This window comes from Lipomyces doorenjongii (genome assembly GCF_038497915.1).
Source record: "Lipomyces doorenjongii strain NRRL Y-27504 unplaced genomic scaffold V1508scaffold_1, whole genome shotgun sequence".
In the NCBI taxonomy this organism is placed as follows: Eukaryota; Fungi; Ascomycota; class Lipomycetes; order Lipomycetales; family Lipomycetaceae; genus Lipomyces; species Lipomyces doorenjongii.
Window position 1 is genome coordinate 444481 of NW_027118068.1, and position 15897 is coordinate 460377.

The 15897-nt window shown below is 47.5% G+C and overlaps 8 protein-coding genes across 8 annotated transcripts; 3 read left to right on the plus strand and 5 right to left on the minus strand.

The window, feature by feature from the left end:
- Positions 1-36: 36 nt before the first annotated feature.
- Positions 37-1283, plus strand: V1508DRAFT_346776 (RNA pol II accessory factor, Cdc73 family-domain-containing protein; the record flags this gene model as incomplete). The annotated part of the gene is made up of 2 exons (XM_066936673.1): positions 37-567; positions 627-1283. The coding sequence occupies 2 exons, from the start codon at positions 37-39 to the stop codon at positions 1281-1283; spliced, it is 1188 nt and encodes a 395-aa protein (XP_066799080.1).
- Positions 1284-1841: 558 nt separating this feature from the next.
- Positions 1842-3076, minus strand: V1508DRAFT_429551 (uncharacterized protein; the record flags this gene model as incomplete). The annotated part of the gene is made up of 2 exons (XM_066941891.1): positions 1842-2996; positions 3047-3076. The coding sequence occupies 2 exons, from the start codon at positions 3074-3076 to the stop codon at positions 1842-1844; spliced, it is 1185 nt and encodes a 394-aa protein (XP_066799081.1).
- A 341-nt stretch (positions 3077-3417) lies between these two features.
- Positions 3418-4345, plus strand: V1508DRAFT_407828 (mitochondrial 54S ribosomal protein mL61). The gene is made up of 3 exons (XM_066938922.1): positions 3418-3660; positions 3717-3847; positions 3904-4345. Exons 1-3 carry the CDS (start codon positions 3521-3523, stop codon positions 4050-4052), a joined length of 420 nt encoding a protein of 139 aa, XP_066799082.1. The 5' UTR covers positions 3418-3520; the 3' UTR covers positions 4053-4345.
- Positions 4262-6363, minus strand: V1508DRAFT_407832 (DHS-like NAD/FAD-binding domain-containing protein). Its single transcript, XM_066938923.1, has 4 exons — positions 6052-6363; positions 5494-5926; positions 5387-5439; positions 4262-5330 (listed from the first exon to the last, which is right to left on the minus strand). Exons 1-4 carry the CDS (start codon positions 6229-6231, stop codon positions 4626-4628), a joined length of 1371 nt encoding a protein of 456 aa, XP_066799083.1. The 5' UTR covers positions 6232-6363; the 3' UTR covers positions 4262-4625.
- A 47-nt stretch (positions 6364-6410) lies between these two features.
- Positions 6411-9131, minus strand: V1508DRAFT_443327 (uncharacterized protein; the record flags this gene model as incomplete). The annotated part of the gene is made up of 10 exons (XM_066942383.1): positions 6411-7247; positions 7300-7361; positions 7418-7721; positions 7769-7872; positions 7923-8364; positions 8424-8469; positions 8528-8629; positions 8688-8768; positions 8825-8947; positions 9045-9131. The coding sequence occupies 10 exons, from the start codon at positions 9129-9131 to the stop codon at positions 6661-6663; spliced, it is 1938 nt and encodes a 645-aa protein (XP_066799084.1). The 3' UTR covers positions 6411-6660.
- Positions 9132-11057: 1926 nt separating this feature from the next.
- Positions 11058-12866, plus strand: V1508DRAFT_10223 (uncharacterized protein). Its single transcript, XM_066935831.1, has 4 exons — positions 11058-11815; positions 11866-12030; positions 12078-12601; positions 12655-12866. Exons 1-4 carry the CDS (start codon positions 11156-11158, stop codon positions 12683-12685), a joined length of 1380 nt encoding a protein of 459 aa, XP_066799085.1. The 5' UTR covers positions 11058-11155; the 3' UTR covers positions 12686-12866.
- On the minus strand, positions 12711-14057 carry V1508DRAFT_458881 (Snf7-domain-containing protein). Its single transcript, XM_066942731.1, has 2 exons — positions 13605-14057; positions 12711-13519 (listed from the first exon to the last, which is right to left on the minus strand). The coding sequence occupies exons 1-2, from the start codon at positions 13777-13779 to the stop codon at positions 13047-13049; spliced, it is 648 nt and encodes a 215-aa protein (XP_066799086.1). The 5' UTR covers positions 13780-14057; the 3' UTR covers positions 12711-13046.
- V1508DRAFT_407848 (uncharacterized protein) lies at positions 14058-15648 on the minus strand. The gene is made up of 2 exons (XM_066938924.1): positions 14700-15648; positions 14058-14648 (listed from the first exon to the last, which is right to left on the minus strand). The coding sequence occupies exons 1-2, from the start codon at positions 15468-15470 to the stop codon at positions 14475-14477; spliced, it is 945 nt and encodes a 314-aa protein (XP_066799087.1). The 5' UTR covers positions 15471-15648; the 3' UTR covers positions 14058-14474.
- Positions 15649-15897: the final 249 nt, after the last annotated feature.

Sequence of the window (15897 nt, forward strand, 5' to 3'; positions counted from 1 at the left end):
CTCCGTCATGCTGTGGCAGAGCACTTGCTGCCTACAATGCTGGCGTCGGCAGATCCTTCTGGTCCTGCAGTCGAGGACATAGCAACAGCCACGCATCTGATATTCCCCGCAGATTCGGCCGTTTCCCCTTTACCTTTGTCGACGCCGACGCGATTCGTTCGAAAAGCAGGTCCCAATACGACTGGTGGTGCTATCGATTTACGAGCAGCCTACTTTTGTTGGTTATGTCGCGATGAGAACGTGGCGCAGTATATCGCACTATGTGGTGAGAAAGATGTTGTCAACTTAACTTTTTTGGAGCGTGCATCTCTGGTTACATGGCTGGAAGGTGCCGATGAGCAGTCAGATTATATCGTCGCCGATACTGGCGTGGGTGCTGCTACTGCACAGGCTTTGTCTGAACCAAAAGCCGCTGCGGCGACTTCGAAGATTGGAACCGCGGAGGGTGCCGAGATGAAGGCGGCGGCGAAGGTCAAAAGGCCAATGGACCCGCGACTGGAACGAACGTATGCAATTGAGCGGGTATTGGTAAATAGGAATACCGTATTACGAGGCATCAAGCAAACAGTGAGTCGAGGTCTACCGCATAGTGTCGTCTATACAAGGGCTAACACTCTGTTTATTAGGACTTTTCGTATGTACGGAAAGAAGCAATGGAGTCATTCATTCGTTCCCATAATCGTTCGGCAACCGGAGCACAAGCAGCACGCCAACGTGGCGCTCCATACAACACTCAGCGTGGCCCATCTGCGGTGACGGCTCCTACCCCATCATCAGGACCATCCACCAAGCGACGCGATCCCATCATCCTGCTTTCGCCATCTGCATCCTCGCTTCTCACAATGTCCAACATCAAAGACTTTCTTGAACGTGGAGCTTACGTGACCGCACCGCCTAGTGCCTCAGCTGTCAACATCCAGATGATCAACCGGACATCGAATCGACTTGGCCAGGTGCGATTTGTAGTCGTGGACTCTTGCGAACGGTTTAAACCAGATTACTGGGACCGTGTCGTTGCCGTGTTTACGACTGGTCAGGCGTGGCAGTTTAAGTTGTATAAGTGGCATAATCCGCACGAATTGTTCCAGAGGGTTAAAGGATTCTGCGTGACATTCTCTGGTGATCCCGTACCGGAGAGCGCACGTGCGTGGAACGTTGACGTAGTTCAAATCGACAAGGTTCACAGATTTAGAGATCGGGAGACAGTTGAAGGATTGTGGGATGTGCTTGAGAAATGGATGGAGGCGAGAGGATGGTCCGGAAAAGGAAAATCTGCGTCATAGTCATGCCATATGAGTCTGACGAATTGATTTTGTACTAATAGACATCTGTAATTAATAGCGTTTCTTTGTACATATGATGGGCATTTTGTTGTAGTAAATGGCAAAAAGAAATCAATTTGGATTCCAATTTCCACATCAGTGCATGACCAATACATATGACCATAAATTCCGTCAATTCCAAAATTGTAGCAGAACACCAAAAGAATAAGTGAAGGACAACATTAAGAATCGCATAGCAACAAATCAAAAACATAGCAAGTCCATCTATTAGTGATTAACAACACATCACAAGACAATCGCAAAATCCATAAGCTATCTGTATTTGTATGTAATATACCACCATCTAACAAACCAACACCTCTCACCGAAATTTCACATAACAAAGAAAGCAAAACATAACATAACCAAACATAATGTAATGTAACAATGAAAATGAAGAGAACCCACTGGAAAAAGAGGAAAACAAATCAGCTCAAATGGAGAAAAAACCCTATACACGAAAAAATACACCGAGAGATAAGTATCTTATATTCGACCACTTAATCAATGCAACCCTTTTTAAACGGCATTCTCAGGCGACTGAGCAGTAGCCGTGTTCGAATTGTTGGAGGACTCGGGGCCACGGAGAATGACCTGTTCCATCCTTCTGGCACGGAAAAAGTTTGCCATCGACTTAAGTAAGATAAACCAACCAAGCAACATCAAGAAGTAAGAAAACCACTCCGATCCAGCGGATGTTCCGGATGCATCAGGGCCATTAGTGTCGCTAGCTGTTTGCACGTTGTACGAGTTAGGATCGATGGCGGCGTTGGCGGCAACAGCTGCTGAATTCGCACCGGAGCCAACACCAGTGTCCTCTTCAGGGGCAGATCGGAGGTAGAAACCATACTGGATCAAAGTGATACCAAGACCGGCACGGGATCCGTTTTTCGCAGCATGAGTGGTATGCAGAAGATATGTAAGTAAGAAACCGACAAACTGGAAGGACATCGAAATGAGCATGTTCCAAACAAAGTTGAAAAAGTTTCCGACCGGCAGACCATCAATGAAAATTTCATCCGAAGACATTCCCGGCGCAATGATAGTGGTTTCCCAATATGGCGGAGTAGCATCGGCAGCAGCCTCCTCGTATGAAGGCGGATGCTCTTCGCTCGGTTTCTCACCAGCCTCAGGCTTGGCCATAATGTTTGCGAACACGCCATCGTTAGAGTTGGCAGGAGGGTGAATGTGGTGCGACGAAGATGCAACAGACGATGATGTTGACGAGGATGATGACTGTGACGATTCAGATGCTGTCTCGGACTCTATGGTCGCGGCGACGGTATTGTTGTCGTTGTGAGGTTCGTCCTTAGGCAAAAGTCGTGCCGCTTCTTCTCGGCTCCGGGCTCTCGGACTGCTAGATGAAGCACCCGCACTCAAGGAACCTGGACGTCGTAAAAAGAAGTCGTCGTCGCCGTTGTCGTTGTCGTTGTCTTCGCCTGCCGGAATGTCGAATGATCGAGCAAGCGGATCGTCCGGCTGGATTGGCAAGTACGAAGCGACTGAGCGGAAAGAAGGCGGAGGTGAAATGGGGACAGGCCTGACAAGACCGGACTCTCCAGAAGCACTCACACCTGTATTTGCTGGAGTCGAGGTCATTGAGATCGCAGATGCGGCGGAAAAGGAGGATGCTGACGGTTCCCGATGAAGAGAACCAGCGGGATTGCGCGGCAGCTGTTACAATGTTAGTAGTGACAATAAAAAAGGATTTCCCATATACGTACTCTAGAATACTTGCGGCCTAGACGAGCCATAATGGTTTGAAGATGAGTTGGAGGAGAGTGTGAGTGATTGTGATGATTAGATGCTGAGAAATGCACAGAACGTCGCAGTCGGACAGGACTAAGATAGACTCAGGACGGTGGAGACAAGGCGAGCAGTCGTGGCGCAAGGCGCAGCTGACGCGGTGACGCGAATCTATGGACAAAGAACCACTTAACACGTGTGTATAACTGTACAACGATTGCATGTACCAGCTTTAAATGTCACTTCAATTGATGTTTAGGGCTTTGTGTCCATGACTGGAACTCTACATTTACAACGCATATACCATGGAGTGCTACGCCAATGCCGTGATTTGGCACCCAACACATTCATTACTCAACCGACAATTTTCAAAATTGCCGAATACGGAGAGCCTTCTGAAGATACCTCTGATATAAATTCCTCATTTCCGAGGATATATAATATATAGCACAATGCCGGGCAGATTTCCGAGACAGGTCGACTTTTTGGCGAGTTTGTCGATTGGCAAAGGCGCTCTCAGGCTACCAAATAATGTCGAGAAGATGACGCTCACGTTCAAGAAGCTGAATTCATACGGGCATATGGGTGCTCGGTACGCCGTTCTTGAGATTCTTAATAATCTGTGCTATTGCTAATGTCACGAATTAGGAAATTCTGGCGATTGTATCTGCCAAAAATCCAATTCCATAACCCGAATCTACCAATATCTGTTATCCGAACCGAGGCGTCTACCGAGGCAGAACATAAAGCTGCGCCGTCTACATTGACTATCTCATTCAGTAAGTTCAATTGTCATAGCACTGGATGACACTGAATAATAACGCCGATATCATAGAGGATCGGACTCCAGTAGTCTTGAACTTCAAGAACAAACATTCTGACAGCATATTACGAGACGTCGTCTCTGCAACCAGAGCTGCGCCAGTGAAAGACACGACTCCGCCTCTCGGGAAGCCAGATATGAGAATTAAATTGAACCCATAGAAAATTGCTAATTGGCGATGTTGCGGATGGTGAAGAATTGTACGGTGCATCACGGCGTTGTGGGAGTGTTTGAGCCAAGAGACATACTGGCCCCATGTTCCATGTATATATGTATTCATGATGTAGATAGGGAATAATGCGACACGAAGGGTTGTATAGCACAGCTGTGACAGCTTGTTAGTTATAAATGTAGACTGGACAAGCTGGGCCAGTGAGAATGCACTTTCAATATCGACTGCCCGTCGTAATTACAACTTCGATTATACAATAATACACACGTCAATGAAACGCGGTCTGAAAGCAAATCAATGCTCGCACGCATCATATGCATTAATTCTTTCGAGAATATTCCCGCCGCACTTAGATTCAACACAAATGTTAACGCCCGAATGACCTTAATCAATGACCAATATATCTCCTTGCATAACATACCTATGTCCATTACAACCAAACCGGTAAGTGTAAAGCCAGATTAGTAATATAATCTCCTATTGTTATATATATCAACTCGTCTAGACGGCGCTTTTATTATCAATCTTCGTGAGTTTTACTACAGCCTCCTACGGCGATGGGTCATAATTTTGTCTTCTGGAGTTTCTCTCTGTGCCGAATGCATTCGACCGACTGGCGCGTATAGTCTCTTATTGCACCGCGGACGTCTTGGCCTAAAATAACGATGTTCTCAAGTTCTTGGGTTTGGCGTTTACAACGCATCCTTTCCGCCAAAGCCTTGTCGAATTCAATGGCTGTCAGGCCCGAAGTCCGCTGTAACGGTTTGGATCGACTCAGGTTGGTAATTCCACATAAAGGGTCAGTATCACGCGGCAGCTTCCTCTTCTTTCCGGTCGTGATACTCCTTGCAGAGGCTTTTGAAATCTTCGCGCTAGATCCAGGTTTCTGTGATAAATGCTTCTCGTCACGCGTGATCTTTTTCACAGGTTTTGTATGCCCCAAGGACAAACAAGTCTGTTTCAAAAACAAACTCGGTTGCCGCACGCGTAAATCGTCGATCCATCTGTCACAATCGCTCTCAATATGGTAATCAATTACTCCTTTCCACGAACTAACTGCCGGCGTAGTGTTATTGACGAATATCACGATGCCACCGCGCTCGTGCACTGCTTTTGCAGCTTTCCGGATAAGTTTCTTGACACCTAGGACTTTCAGAGATGTGCCAACAATAATGAGGCAGTCTGGACGGGATTTTATATCTGAATCAATGCACCGGCCAATGCCGTCACCGTCTGGATGCTCTTCACCGTAGAGCACGATATTTGGCTTGCCCAAGCGTCAGACCATGCAAAATAATAAGTACGTAATACCATGTAACTTACTAGAAGTCCCCCAATGCGTGGGCATCGCTTTCCCGCGTTTGTCCGTTCCTCAGCTGGACGAGCACGTCAGATCGAACTTACGTTCGCATCGATTTCAAAAGGCTTACCTTTCTCTGAGCAGTTGCGGCACTCAGGCACATTTCCATTCTCCAACGCATCAAAGTACTCTTGACTCCAAGAGACCTTCAGTCCGCACATTGTACACTTCAACATATGAATATCACCATGCAACTGCACCACGTCAGCCGATTTCCCTTCGACGCCTAGCCTCAGCCCGTCCTGACCCTCCAGGCCATCAATGTTCTGCGTATAGCACCGCAGCAGTCGATTGCAATCATACAAATGCTTTATAAATTTGTGGACTGCAGTAGACCGCGCGCTGAGAATACAGGATCGCAGGCGAGCCATGAAGGTGCAGAATACGGAGACAGAAACTGGGCTATTGAACAATATCGCGTCAAATAAGTCGCGCCCTTTGACGACGGCTGTTGGGTAGTCTTTTTTGACCATAGCGTATAGTCCCTCTTCTGAGCGGAAGTCCTGCGTTGTAAATATTAGCTTGAGTAAACAAACCAACAAACACGTCTCGGTCGACGCACCAACTCTCACGAGTCGATATGAAAATTAAACCAAAAATTGTATTAGAATAAAACTTGGGGCCTTACAGGAATACCAGCATTACACGAGATTCCAGCACCAGTGACAAGCAAGATACGCTTCGCCTTCGCGACAGACGCCGACACTGCACACAACCCTAGCGCGGCCTCCGCTTCTTGGCTCGCATCTCCGAGACGTAGAGTTTTTGGGATGGCATTTTGCTGGGCTAACTTCGCTGCTGCTGCCATGTAGTAGATTGGCTGATAGCGTTGGCAGCAGGAAAGTGTTCTCGCGATTGGCTGGTGTAGTAGCAACAAACAGCACAACAGGGGATCTTTACTCGTGCGGCGCTGATTCGAGCCGGCCCAAGGGTCGTGCACGGACCCTGGAGCCGGCCCAATTAGGGGATAGTGTAAACAGTCAAAGTCCATCAAGTTCGCATGACTGTTAATAATTATACAATATTAAGATGCCTAAAATATTCCCAGACTCGGAAGCTACTTATTGCGTAAAATGGCATATACTAATACACATGACATAGTATACATTCTTCGTAACATGCACTTCATTATCGCCAATTTCCCCAAATCAGCCCCGAGTTGTCAAACTACTAGACGTCAATGCATCAATTGAATTGTCAACTACACAATCCGTCTCCCGCGACCCATCTGCATCAGTTATACGGCTTTTTCGGCGTAACGTCCGTTGCCATTCGTCGCGATTCTATTAGAAGGCACTATATGCGGCAGCAAACCCCTGCCCAACAACTCCTGCGTATCCATAACCGCCGCCCATCCAACCCGTTTCAAGAATACACGCTCATCGCTCTCACGATAGCGGTCCCAATAATCGATACCCTGTTGAGCAGAGATTGATAGCGTATCATATCCAGTCTTGATAATGTCCGACACAAGTTCAGACGAGAGATGTCCAGAGGAGAACATCGAGCGTTCTTTGATAAGATTGTTGTAGTGTTCTGAAATCGAAATAAGTGTACCAACGGAGGAATTTTCTCGCGCCATATCGTAAGCTGCTGATAGTTTGCTAAGTAATTCGCCCGTCTCTATTAACTTGTAGAACAAGTCGTCGTAGTCGGCTGCTCCGGAAAGAAAAGATTCGCCCGCTGAGAATGCCAGGACGAGTACTCGGATTGTATCGTCGATTAATACCGGCATACCTTGAATACCACGAAGATGTTTAGAAGAGCCTGTGACGAATCGCAGGAATGAAAATATCGACTTCCAGAGTTCAGACCAGTAATATTCTAAATACGTGAGCACATAGCTATATAACGTCTAAGTTCTAACAAGCCATACTAAGCCGTACTCGGAGTCGCTTAAGCTGAGATATTATGCGGTGAATAGTACCAATAGCCAGTCTATGAATATTAGCCAAATAAGTCTTGGGATACCTTACGAAAATAAAGTATTATACATATACATAGGTACATCCAGTGCCTTCTTCATGTTGTGACGTACGGCGCCAATCAAAACATCGAGAATTCCTTCGACTAAAAACCTCTCGCCCTTGACGTACGGTAGACACGGTTGCCGTTGCCGACAGAGCCGCATTGACGACCGACACTCTATACTCACTAATTTCTGCATTGTTATGGGATCTTCGACCAAAATTCTGTGGACTAGCATTGCGATGCGGGCGTAGGATGCGTGACGCTCAGAGCGATGTTGGTGTTGTAAGAGGTAGGATGACAGGGAGATATACGATCCGAATGGCGTTTCTAGTGAATCAGTAACAAGATAGAATGTACAATGCTAAGATTCATACCTTCTTGAGCAATGGTCTTCGTTTCTATGAGCACCTGTGAGAAATATTTGTTCGCATGGACAAAGTTACCGGTGGCGAGGAGAATAGTAGCTGATAACGGTGGTCTGTCATATGGTAAGTCCTATCCATTCCAAAGAACAGTGTATTTACTCACAACGAGGCGAATGCGTTGTTAGCCGCCATCTGATGGTCCTGCTGCAACAATGCTGTCTTCGCCTTCTTGGCGAATCCAGAGTATGATGAAATCATCGACTCCAGTGAGAATCCGTCTGCGGCGTCATCTGCAATTGCGATGTAGTCCTCCCTTGCCTCTTTGCAAGTCTTGCCAACCGCGACGACGATCTTCTGCATCACTGACTCGTCTACAAAATCTGCTAGTCGAGTCTGATAAGGATTGTATGCTTCCAATTTGTCGTAGTTCGATAGGACACCGAGGAGGACAAAAGCCTCAAAAGTGTGTGAGGTAGTTGCATTATCATATATTATTTGGACTAGAACGGCAAATAAATCGCGCTGGATGAAGAAATTGATGAGACTGGTTCGGTAAGTGCAGCACACTATCGATAAAGTTGCTCGTAGAGCAGCGATTCGTAGATCTAGGAGTCAAGAGAGTCAGGGTCTAGCTGTATGCAAGTTTGCCTGAACGATGAGTTACCTATCGATCCAGTTCGCATTATGCGTTCGAGGGCGTCCACGAACTCCTGCAAGCAAGTTAGATGTTTGCTCACAGTACCACAGTATCCTCAAACTCGCACATACCGTAAATTCGCGGTCTACCCTGTCTAAGCCTACTAAGATCGTAATGACCTCTGAGCTAGTGAATTGCTTCGCCAATATTTCTCGAATCAGAATCGTAAGGGTCTGCCATTGTCAGCCTCCGCTTGCCAACCACCAGCAGGTCTGGAACAATATCACTCACGTCCAATGCATTGGCGACAATTGTCGGATTACTGTCACTTAGAAATCTGACTCCACGCATGAATACCGTACTTGCAATGCTCTGAATTACTGCATTAATAATTTCCTGGATATCTCGTCCCGTCAACCACCACACACCTGCATCTGTAATAGATCCTCGGCAGAGAATTCGGAAAGTATCACCGATAATGCCGATGAATTTGCTTTGAGTATGAAAAATTCGACCCAGAAGCCATCTGACTCGGGAGGCTTCGCTCCTTCCTGCAACTCGCTCCGTTAACAACATTCGCCTTCCACATCCGACAAACGTCCACCATCAACAAGCGACAGAATAGCAATAAGGAAGAACTAGACATACTTTAAATAGCAAGTGATATAATCCAATTATTTTTGGCTGCAGACTTCCTCGCTCGACGCGCACAAGCGGCGATTCTAGCGCTGCCATTCCCGTTCCCCGATGCAACTCTAACTATCGCTGTTCCAAATATTCACAAGTTTGTCCCAACAGACCGAAGATGGATTAGTAGTCGATCAGCTCAACTGCACTCGAGATCGGATCTGGTGCTGGACGGTGGCTTGCTAGTGGCATAGGCTGCGTCGTAACCCTGATAGCATCAGCGAGCCGCACACTTAATGATGGTACGAGGCTTAGGCGCGCTGAAAGAAAGTACATATTCCAGGCACGTGATCGAGAGCTCGCGAAAGGTTGCTACTTTCGATGAGAGAAATGTATGGTTATATCTGCAACAATATTTTATTTGAAATTGTAGGGCCTGTCGATGAAATATGGCTTTGGCATTTAAAGAGATCTTGCGATGATGAGTGCTATTGTCGCCTAAGGATATACCGCCTCCAGTGAATATATTTACCAGAGATATCGCTCACAGGGGCTCACGCGTCTACCGTGACTCTCAAGCAGCGGATACTGCGCTCAAGTCGTCGACTTTTCATTAAGTACATAATTTCATCTAATATTAGGATGTGCTTAGATTGTATTGTCTCTCTGCAATGAGAAGATTGACGTATCGTTGTATTTAGCCGATAATGCGCGTATCACAGGGAACATTATTAGGCGCGTTCCATTATATCACACCCGGCTTTCTTCATAAATCACAGCTTTACTGGTTCGCGATGACGCGCTGCCGCTAGGTAACTTATCATACGGCTTTATTATGACATAGGAACAGTCTGACACTTGTATTGCTCGGCCACCCAAACCCGGACTTTGAACATTACGACAAAAAATGCCGAGATCTGGTGGTCCCGCACGGCACGCCATCTGACAAGGCCAATGGCAAGGAGACAAGCCTCAGCGAACAGCTACTCTCCCCGAAGGGCGAGTAGCAATGCTCGTATATGTATATATAGAAAGGAACATCTATTGGACAACGTCGGGAAAAACAAAAACCCAGTAGGAACACAAGAATCCAGGAGGTAAAACCTAACGCTGTTCCTTATGAGCCTGTCACAGGCTCCCCTCGTGACGCCTACGCCTTGTTCGACAAGGCGTCGCTAGGACCGGTAATAGGACCAAGTGGCTTAGCGGCATGTATTTGCTACTCACCCATGCCGCTTCGGAGTCGCGTGCGCAAATCCCGACTTTCGCGTTGAGATAACTTCTTGCCAGCCACTCTTGTTACGCGACGCTAACGCGTTTTATTTTGTTTTTTGTCATAAATGGCCGCAACCAACGGTTTTGCTCCCGGAAAACCCGGCAGCGGCTGTGCACATTCTGCATCCCGATCGAGAGGCTGAGGCAGTCAGTCACCTTCGAGTCTTGATTAAGGGTTCTTCCTTAATCACACTCTCACTTAAAATCTCGTAGTACGTAAGTTCCAGGCGTCTGCAAATCTATCGCTCAAAATTTGCAAGCCAAGAATTAGCATATTAGACGTTGGATAGAAGATGGTATGCTTAGTGGTTGTTGAGGCTGCTCGGATGCCGGCAATTGTCCCAGAGTTACACAGTGCCTGTGTGATCCGCGGACCGTCGGATTCTCCGCGGAGCCGCACGTTGGCTTTGCATACATACCACCTTGGGAATTGTACAATCCTCACAGCCAAGTAAGGGTTTCAAATCCGCCCGTTGCTTGACGCGTCATGACCACGCTCAGACTTCTCGACGCGTTGGCAGACAGTCTGGGGTTTGGTAACTCGTTGTCTGTCCACTATCCAATAAGTAGTTCCCCCTGGTCTTCATCGCTTGCTTTGCATCCAACACACAGCCTATATGCAACTGGCATAGCACATGGTTCCCCTCGCAATTTGACCTGAAACGGATATTGACAGTGGTTCACTGTTTATTCTAATTTATTTTACAATTGCTTGCAGCGCCACAGCTTAGCACAGTAGTCGGCAGTCGCTTATTCTGTTCTCACCAGGAGGTAACTAATAGGCGAACCGCGAAGGGCTTTACTATTACAGTCTAAACCTTGGTTTGCTTCTCTGTAGCACCGCTCTCAACGGCAAAATGCCTAATCTCAAGAGAACTGGCAGCAATCAACATTGTCGACGAATTCGTGTCACTCGCTTGCTGGCTACCCCGGTCTCGTTCTTAGCCTCCTGTCTCTCTTCATCCCATCGGCCCAGTCATCACGAAAAATGGAATGACTGCTCGAATAATCTGAGCGAAAGCTACATCTCCACGACTATCATTTCCACTAATCCTCCTGCGTCATTCTCATCCGCCGTTCAGTCGCCCACTCCAGCACAAGTGGCCAACTCAACGTCAACGCCGAAATCGCAATCGCCGTCAGTGCTGCTCACCCCTCGACGTGCAGCTAGAAGGAAATTAGAAGTTGAGAACGAGGAGGTTCTCAATGATCATGTATATGACCACATCTTGAACTCTGCTCCGCATTCGCCGCCAATCGTTCTCGACGCGTACGACCTCCTGGGCGAGAGCTATTGGTCACCAAAATTAGGCCGGCTTAGCTCCACGAATGGGAACGAACAGCTCAGCGAGCGCCACCTGTCCAGGTCCGTGAGCGAGAGTGTTGCAGATAGAAGAGCTCCACTGGCGCTGTCGCTGCGGAATAAGTCACGAATATTAGGAGCCACTGTTTCAACAGACAAATCGCTGGGAGACATACAGAAGTTCGCCGTCTGGAACGATGGCGAGGCCGATTTTGTATGCTATCTCCGCTTCCGTACGGCTTGGCAGAGCTAACATATATTTAGGAGACAGCGTCGCAGAGGGAGCACCCGGTGTCCGAAGCCACGACAGTGGTCGTGTCGCGGTCTACAATTCTGTCTGATATCACAAACACTGGAAATTGCAACACCGGTCCGGTCCTGAAGGTCGTTAATCGACGATTCAGCGTTCAAATCCCCAATGAAGACATCGTATATAGCCTCCCTTACGGATTTAAACTATTGTTAACATCTATTAGAAGCGGATTGACGCGATGGTGTGGCAACTTTTGCACCGAACCGATACCTTTGCCTTCCCGCCCTCCATCGCAGCCATCAAGTCATCCGTGCTCCAACGGCATCCCTCTATCCAGCACTACTTTACCCGAACGGACAAGCAACGCACACGTGACAACATGTCAGACTTTCTTAAGTTGTTAACACAACGACTGTTTGTTCAGCAGGAGCGATTCTTGGACGACATGTACTCTAAGCACGCCGTCACGGTCGGGGAACATGCTGGCTGCAGCACAGACTGCTTTGCAAGCCATTTATATGCCGAGTTCTTTGACTTTGACCAAGATTACGAGAACGATGACGAGGAGGAAGAGAAAGGGAATATTCGGCACCGCTATCTTCAATATGCGGCGCTCTGGAGACGCGTGGCCGAGGAAATTGATCTCGAAGGACCTCATATGGCTGCTGAATGGTGGTCTCTTGCCGAACTCAAGTTCAAAGTAATGAAAGCGCGGTTGCGACATAGCTGCATTGACGAGATGGAGAGGTTAGCGCTTCTTGCCTTATTCGCGTCATGATAATTCTCTAATAGCTGCTTAGGTATCTCCAGCAAGTCTTGGATGAGGATTAGTGTGGTGCCTGCTACGCGACATACGACGATTGAATGTAGATTTGTTACGACCCCGTTACGACAACATATAAATACAAGAAAGGAGAACTTGCGCATTTGCACATGCAGCGTTAACGACGAACTAGATTATATATGCACAAATCAATCTGCATCATTATTAGTGAAATAATTACATCGAGAGACACACCCTTATGATGGTAACTACTATTATACCTGTACAAAATGTAACGCAAACGTAAAAAGCCACAAAGATCAACACGCTAAGCGAGACAAAACAGCTAAAACAAAACCTCAAAAAACTCCCACCATTATAAAGCCGCATAAAAGAGAGATTTGAAGTAATCCTAAGCTGTAGATGCGTTTAAACGGCCATCTCCCGCTGCAGCTTTCTAAGCTCCTCTTCCTCGTCCTCGGCTTCCTCCTCAACTTCGACCCTGGTCGGTGTCCCCAGTTCAGGCAATTTCGCACTCGGCACCCGGCCAGCGTTCAGCATCTTGGCATCCAACTCCTCCTGCTGCAACGCCTCCAACTCGTCCTCAAGCTCGTCCTCATCGACAGACTCGCCCAGTGGTCGTGAAATAGCTTCGCCGATTTCGTCAGACAACGCAACCTGCTCGCGGATCTCGTCCATCGTGGCGTCGACCTTGTCAATGTTCATGTTGCCGTGGATCTGCTTCATTGCCTTCGCGCCGGACTGCATGACCTTCATGGTCTCGAAATTGATGTTGGCTGACTCGATTGCATTCGACTGCGCCTCTAGTGTCGCGATTTGGCCCTGTACCCGTTCTAGCTCGGACTCAAACATTTTCTTCCTCTTAAGTGCGTTCTTTGCAACTTCACAGTGTGTTAGTATACTCTATCGCCAACAACATCGCCGCCACCTAGTCCTTCACCCTCTCTGACAAAGGGAAATACATACTAAGTTTATTCGTATTCACATTTTTTCGCGCAAGTGCCTCCTGCTCTGCTATCTTCTGTTCGGTATGTTTCTCCTTCTTGGCCAGCATCTCAAGCTGCGCACGAAGTGCTATGATCGCCTTCTTCGGCGCTTCCTTTTGGCTGGCAGAACTTCCTCCGAAAAGATATGACCACATGGCTGGTGTATGGCAAATATATGATGATGCGCTATGCTAAATGCAACTGCGTGATGAAGATTCTATCAGACAGATTTCGAGCTAACTTCCAAATTACGAGTTTCCAATCGTGTATCGTTATTGTCGTCTGCAAGTTCCCCCTATACCAAATACCCGTCACAAGTTTTTCTATCTCCTAAATACTTCAAGAATGAACTTTGGATCTGCACAAACTTTACGCGGAAACTGGAGCAGTGACTGGCGTACAAGTGATGACCATGCGCATGTGCGTTGCGGTGCTCTGCCAGACTGGGTCAAGTATGATGTTGGGCAGCTCTGCTACATTCCGCTCCGTGCTGCGAACCCTTGCCCTCCTGAGCTCCACGCACTTGCGTATTCAACATTATTTCGGACAAACACATTGTTGATAGCATTGAAGACTACGGTCTAAATACGTGGTGCTAGAGCTAGAATAATCCTATCAGTATCGTAGATAGTAAATATCCAGCGGCCTCGGTCGCACACACGGATCACCGCTCTTCGTAATATCAAATTGCGGACACGTCAATATTGGTAATTCAATCCATTAATGTTTTCAAACGCATTACGCAAAATATTGACAAATCTATACAGGTGCACATTGATCAACACACTTGCTCCTACATTTGTACAAGCGGGGTGTCCGTCTTCTCTTCCTCTCCTCGTTAGGCGCCTAACTAGATGCCATGCCACCACGCGTTCATACCTAACAAGAAGACAAATAAGCAAAAGTCCGTGATGATGTTCGCGACTATATGTGTGTATCGTGCAGCTAATAGCAAGTATGACGAATATGGTGCGGGTATATATGGTGCCACTTTGGTAAATATCGACTTTGATGGCGATCGACCCTACAACGTTTAGCAACGAGGGTGTTTACAATACCACAACCGTCTACTCACCTTCTCAATCAAAAACCGACTAGACTGCAAAAGCAGCTCCGTCGTGGCAAAATACCAAAACACAACGCCATTCCCACTACCCAAGCTTTCCAGTCGCGAGATCTGAGATCCGTTCAAGTCGAGCTTGAACACTGCGAATAGAGCAAGTAGGATAATCGACACTGCATGCGCACTCCTCCAATATCGACTATTGTCTGACATTAAGTTTGCACTGTTGGACGACATGGTGTTGGTGCTGTTGGGTCCAGCCGGCGAAGTGGCACCAGGTGATCCTGGAGTTTGCGAACCGTCTGATGAGCGGGACATGTTCATCATAGCTGAAAAAAAATCGAAATCAGCTCCATCGCCTGTGTAATTACTTAAGACCGTCTGCTTCACGAATTCTTCGAACCCAGCATCAGGACTCTGTGGGCCAGTCCCGCTCCCTTCCGCACCAAGGACCTGCTGCCGCCCAGCGGCAAGCAACTTCAGAATCGGATTCTCCGGCAACGTCGACGACGAGCTGCGTCGCTCCAGTCCGCCACCTGAAAATATCGTTGGGGAAATAGCGAGATCTGGCGCGAGGTCTGGCGGATCATCATATATCGATTGGGGGACAACATGTTCTTTGTAGGGCGTCGATGTGTTGTGCGCAGTGTTGGTGATCTTGTTCAATCTGTCGGTTCCACCGGCGAGGATTTTGGCCTCTCGTCGTTCGCGACGGAGACGGGCTTTGTCGGCGACGGAGAGGGGAGGGGTGGTTGCTGAGTCAGTCGGAGTCGTTTCTGACATTATGCTATGCTTGGAGTTGTTAAACAGAAGAAAGCGAATGAGAGAAGACAAATCTCAATTCAACAGTCCAATTGTTACCAATGATTGATAGATACAAAGCCTCAACGATGGCTGATAGAATTGTGCTGATGTCGATGATGAGATGGTTAATGCATCGTAGCAGGCGAGATCACTGGAGTTGCTCAGGTTGAAGTTAGTGCAACCAAGGCTCGAACCAAATTTCTGACCGGCCGGTACGTAATTCCAAATGAGGTGATTCCACGGATTCGCCATAACCGCTTCCTACGCAAAGATGTTTATAGCCTTAAATGCCAGCATTGCCATCCTAAACTTTATTGCTCAGGGGTCTCGCCAAAGCCGCAAGCACCGCGAAATGTGACTTCCGCGTCGTCGACTCCATCTCGAAAATCGAATGTTACTTTTACGC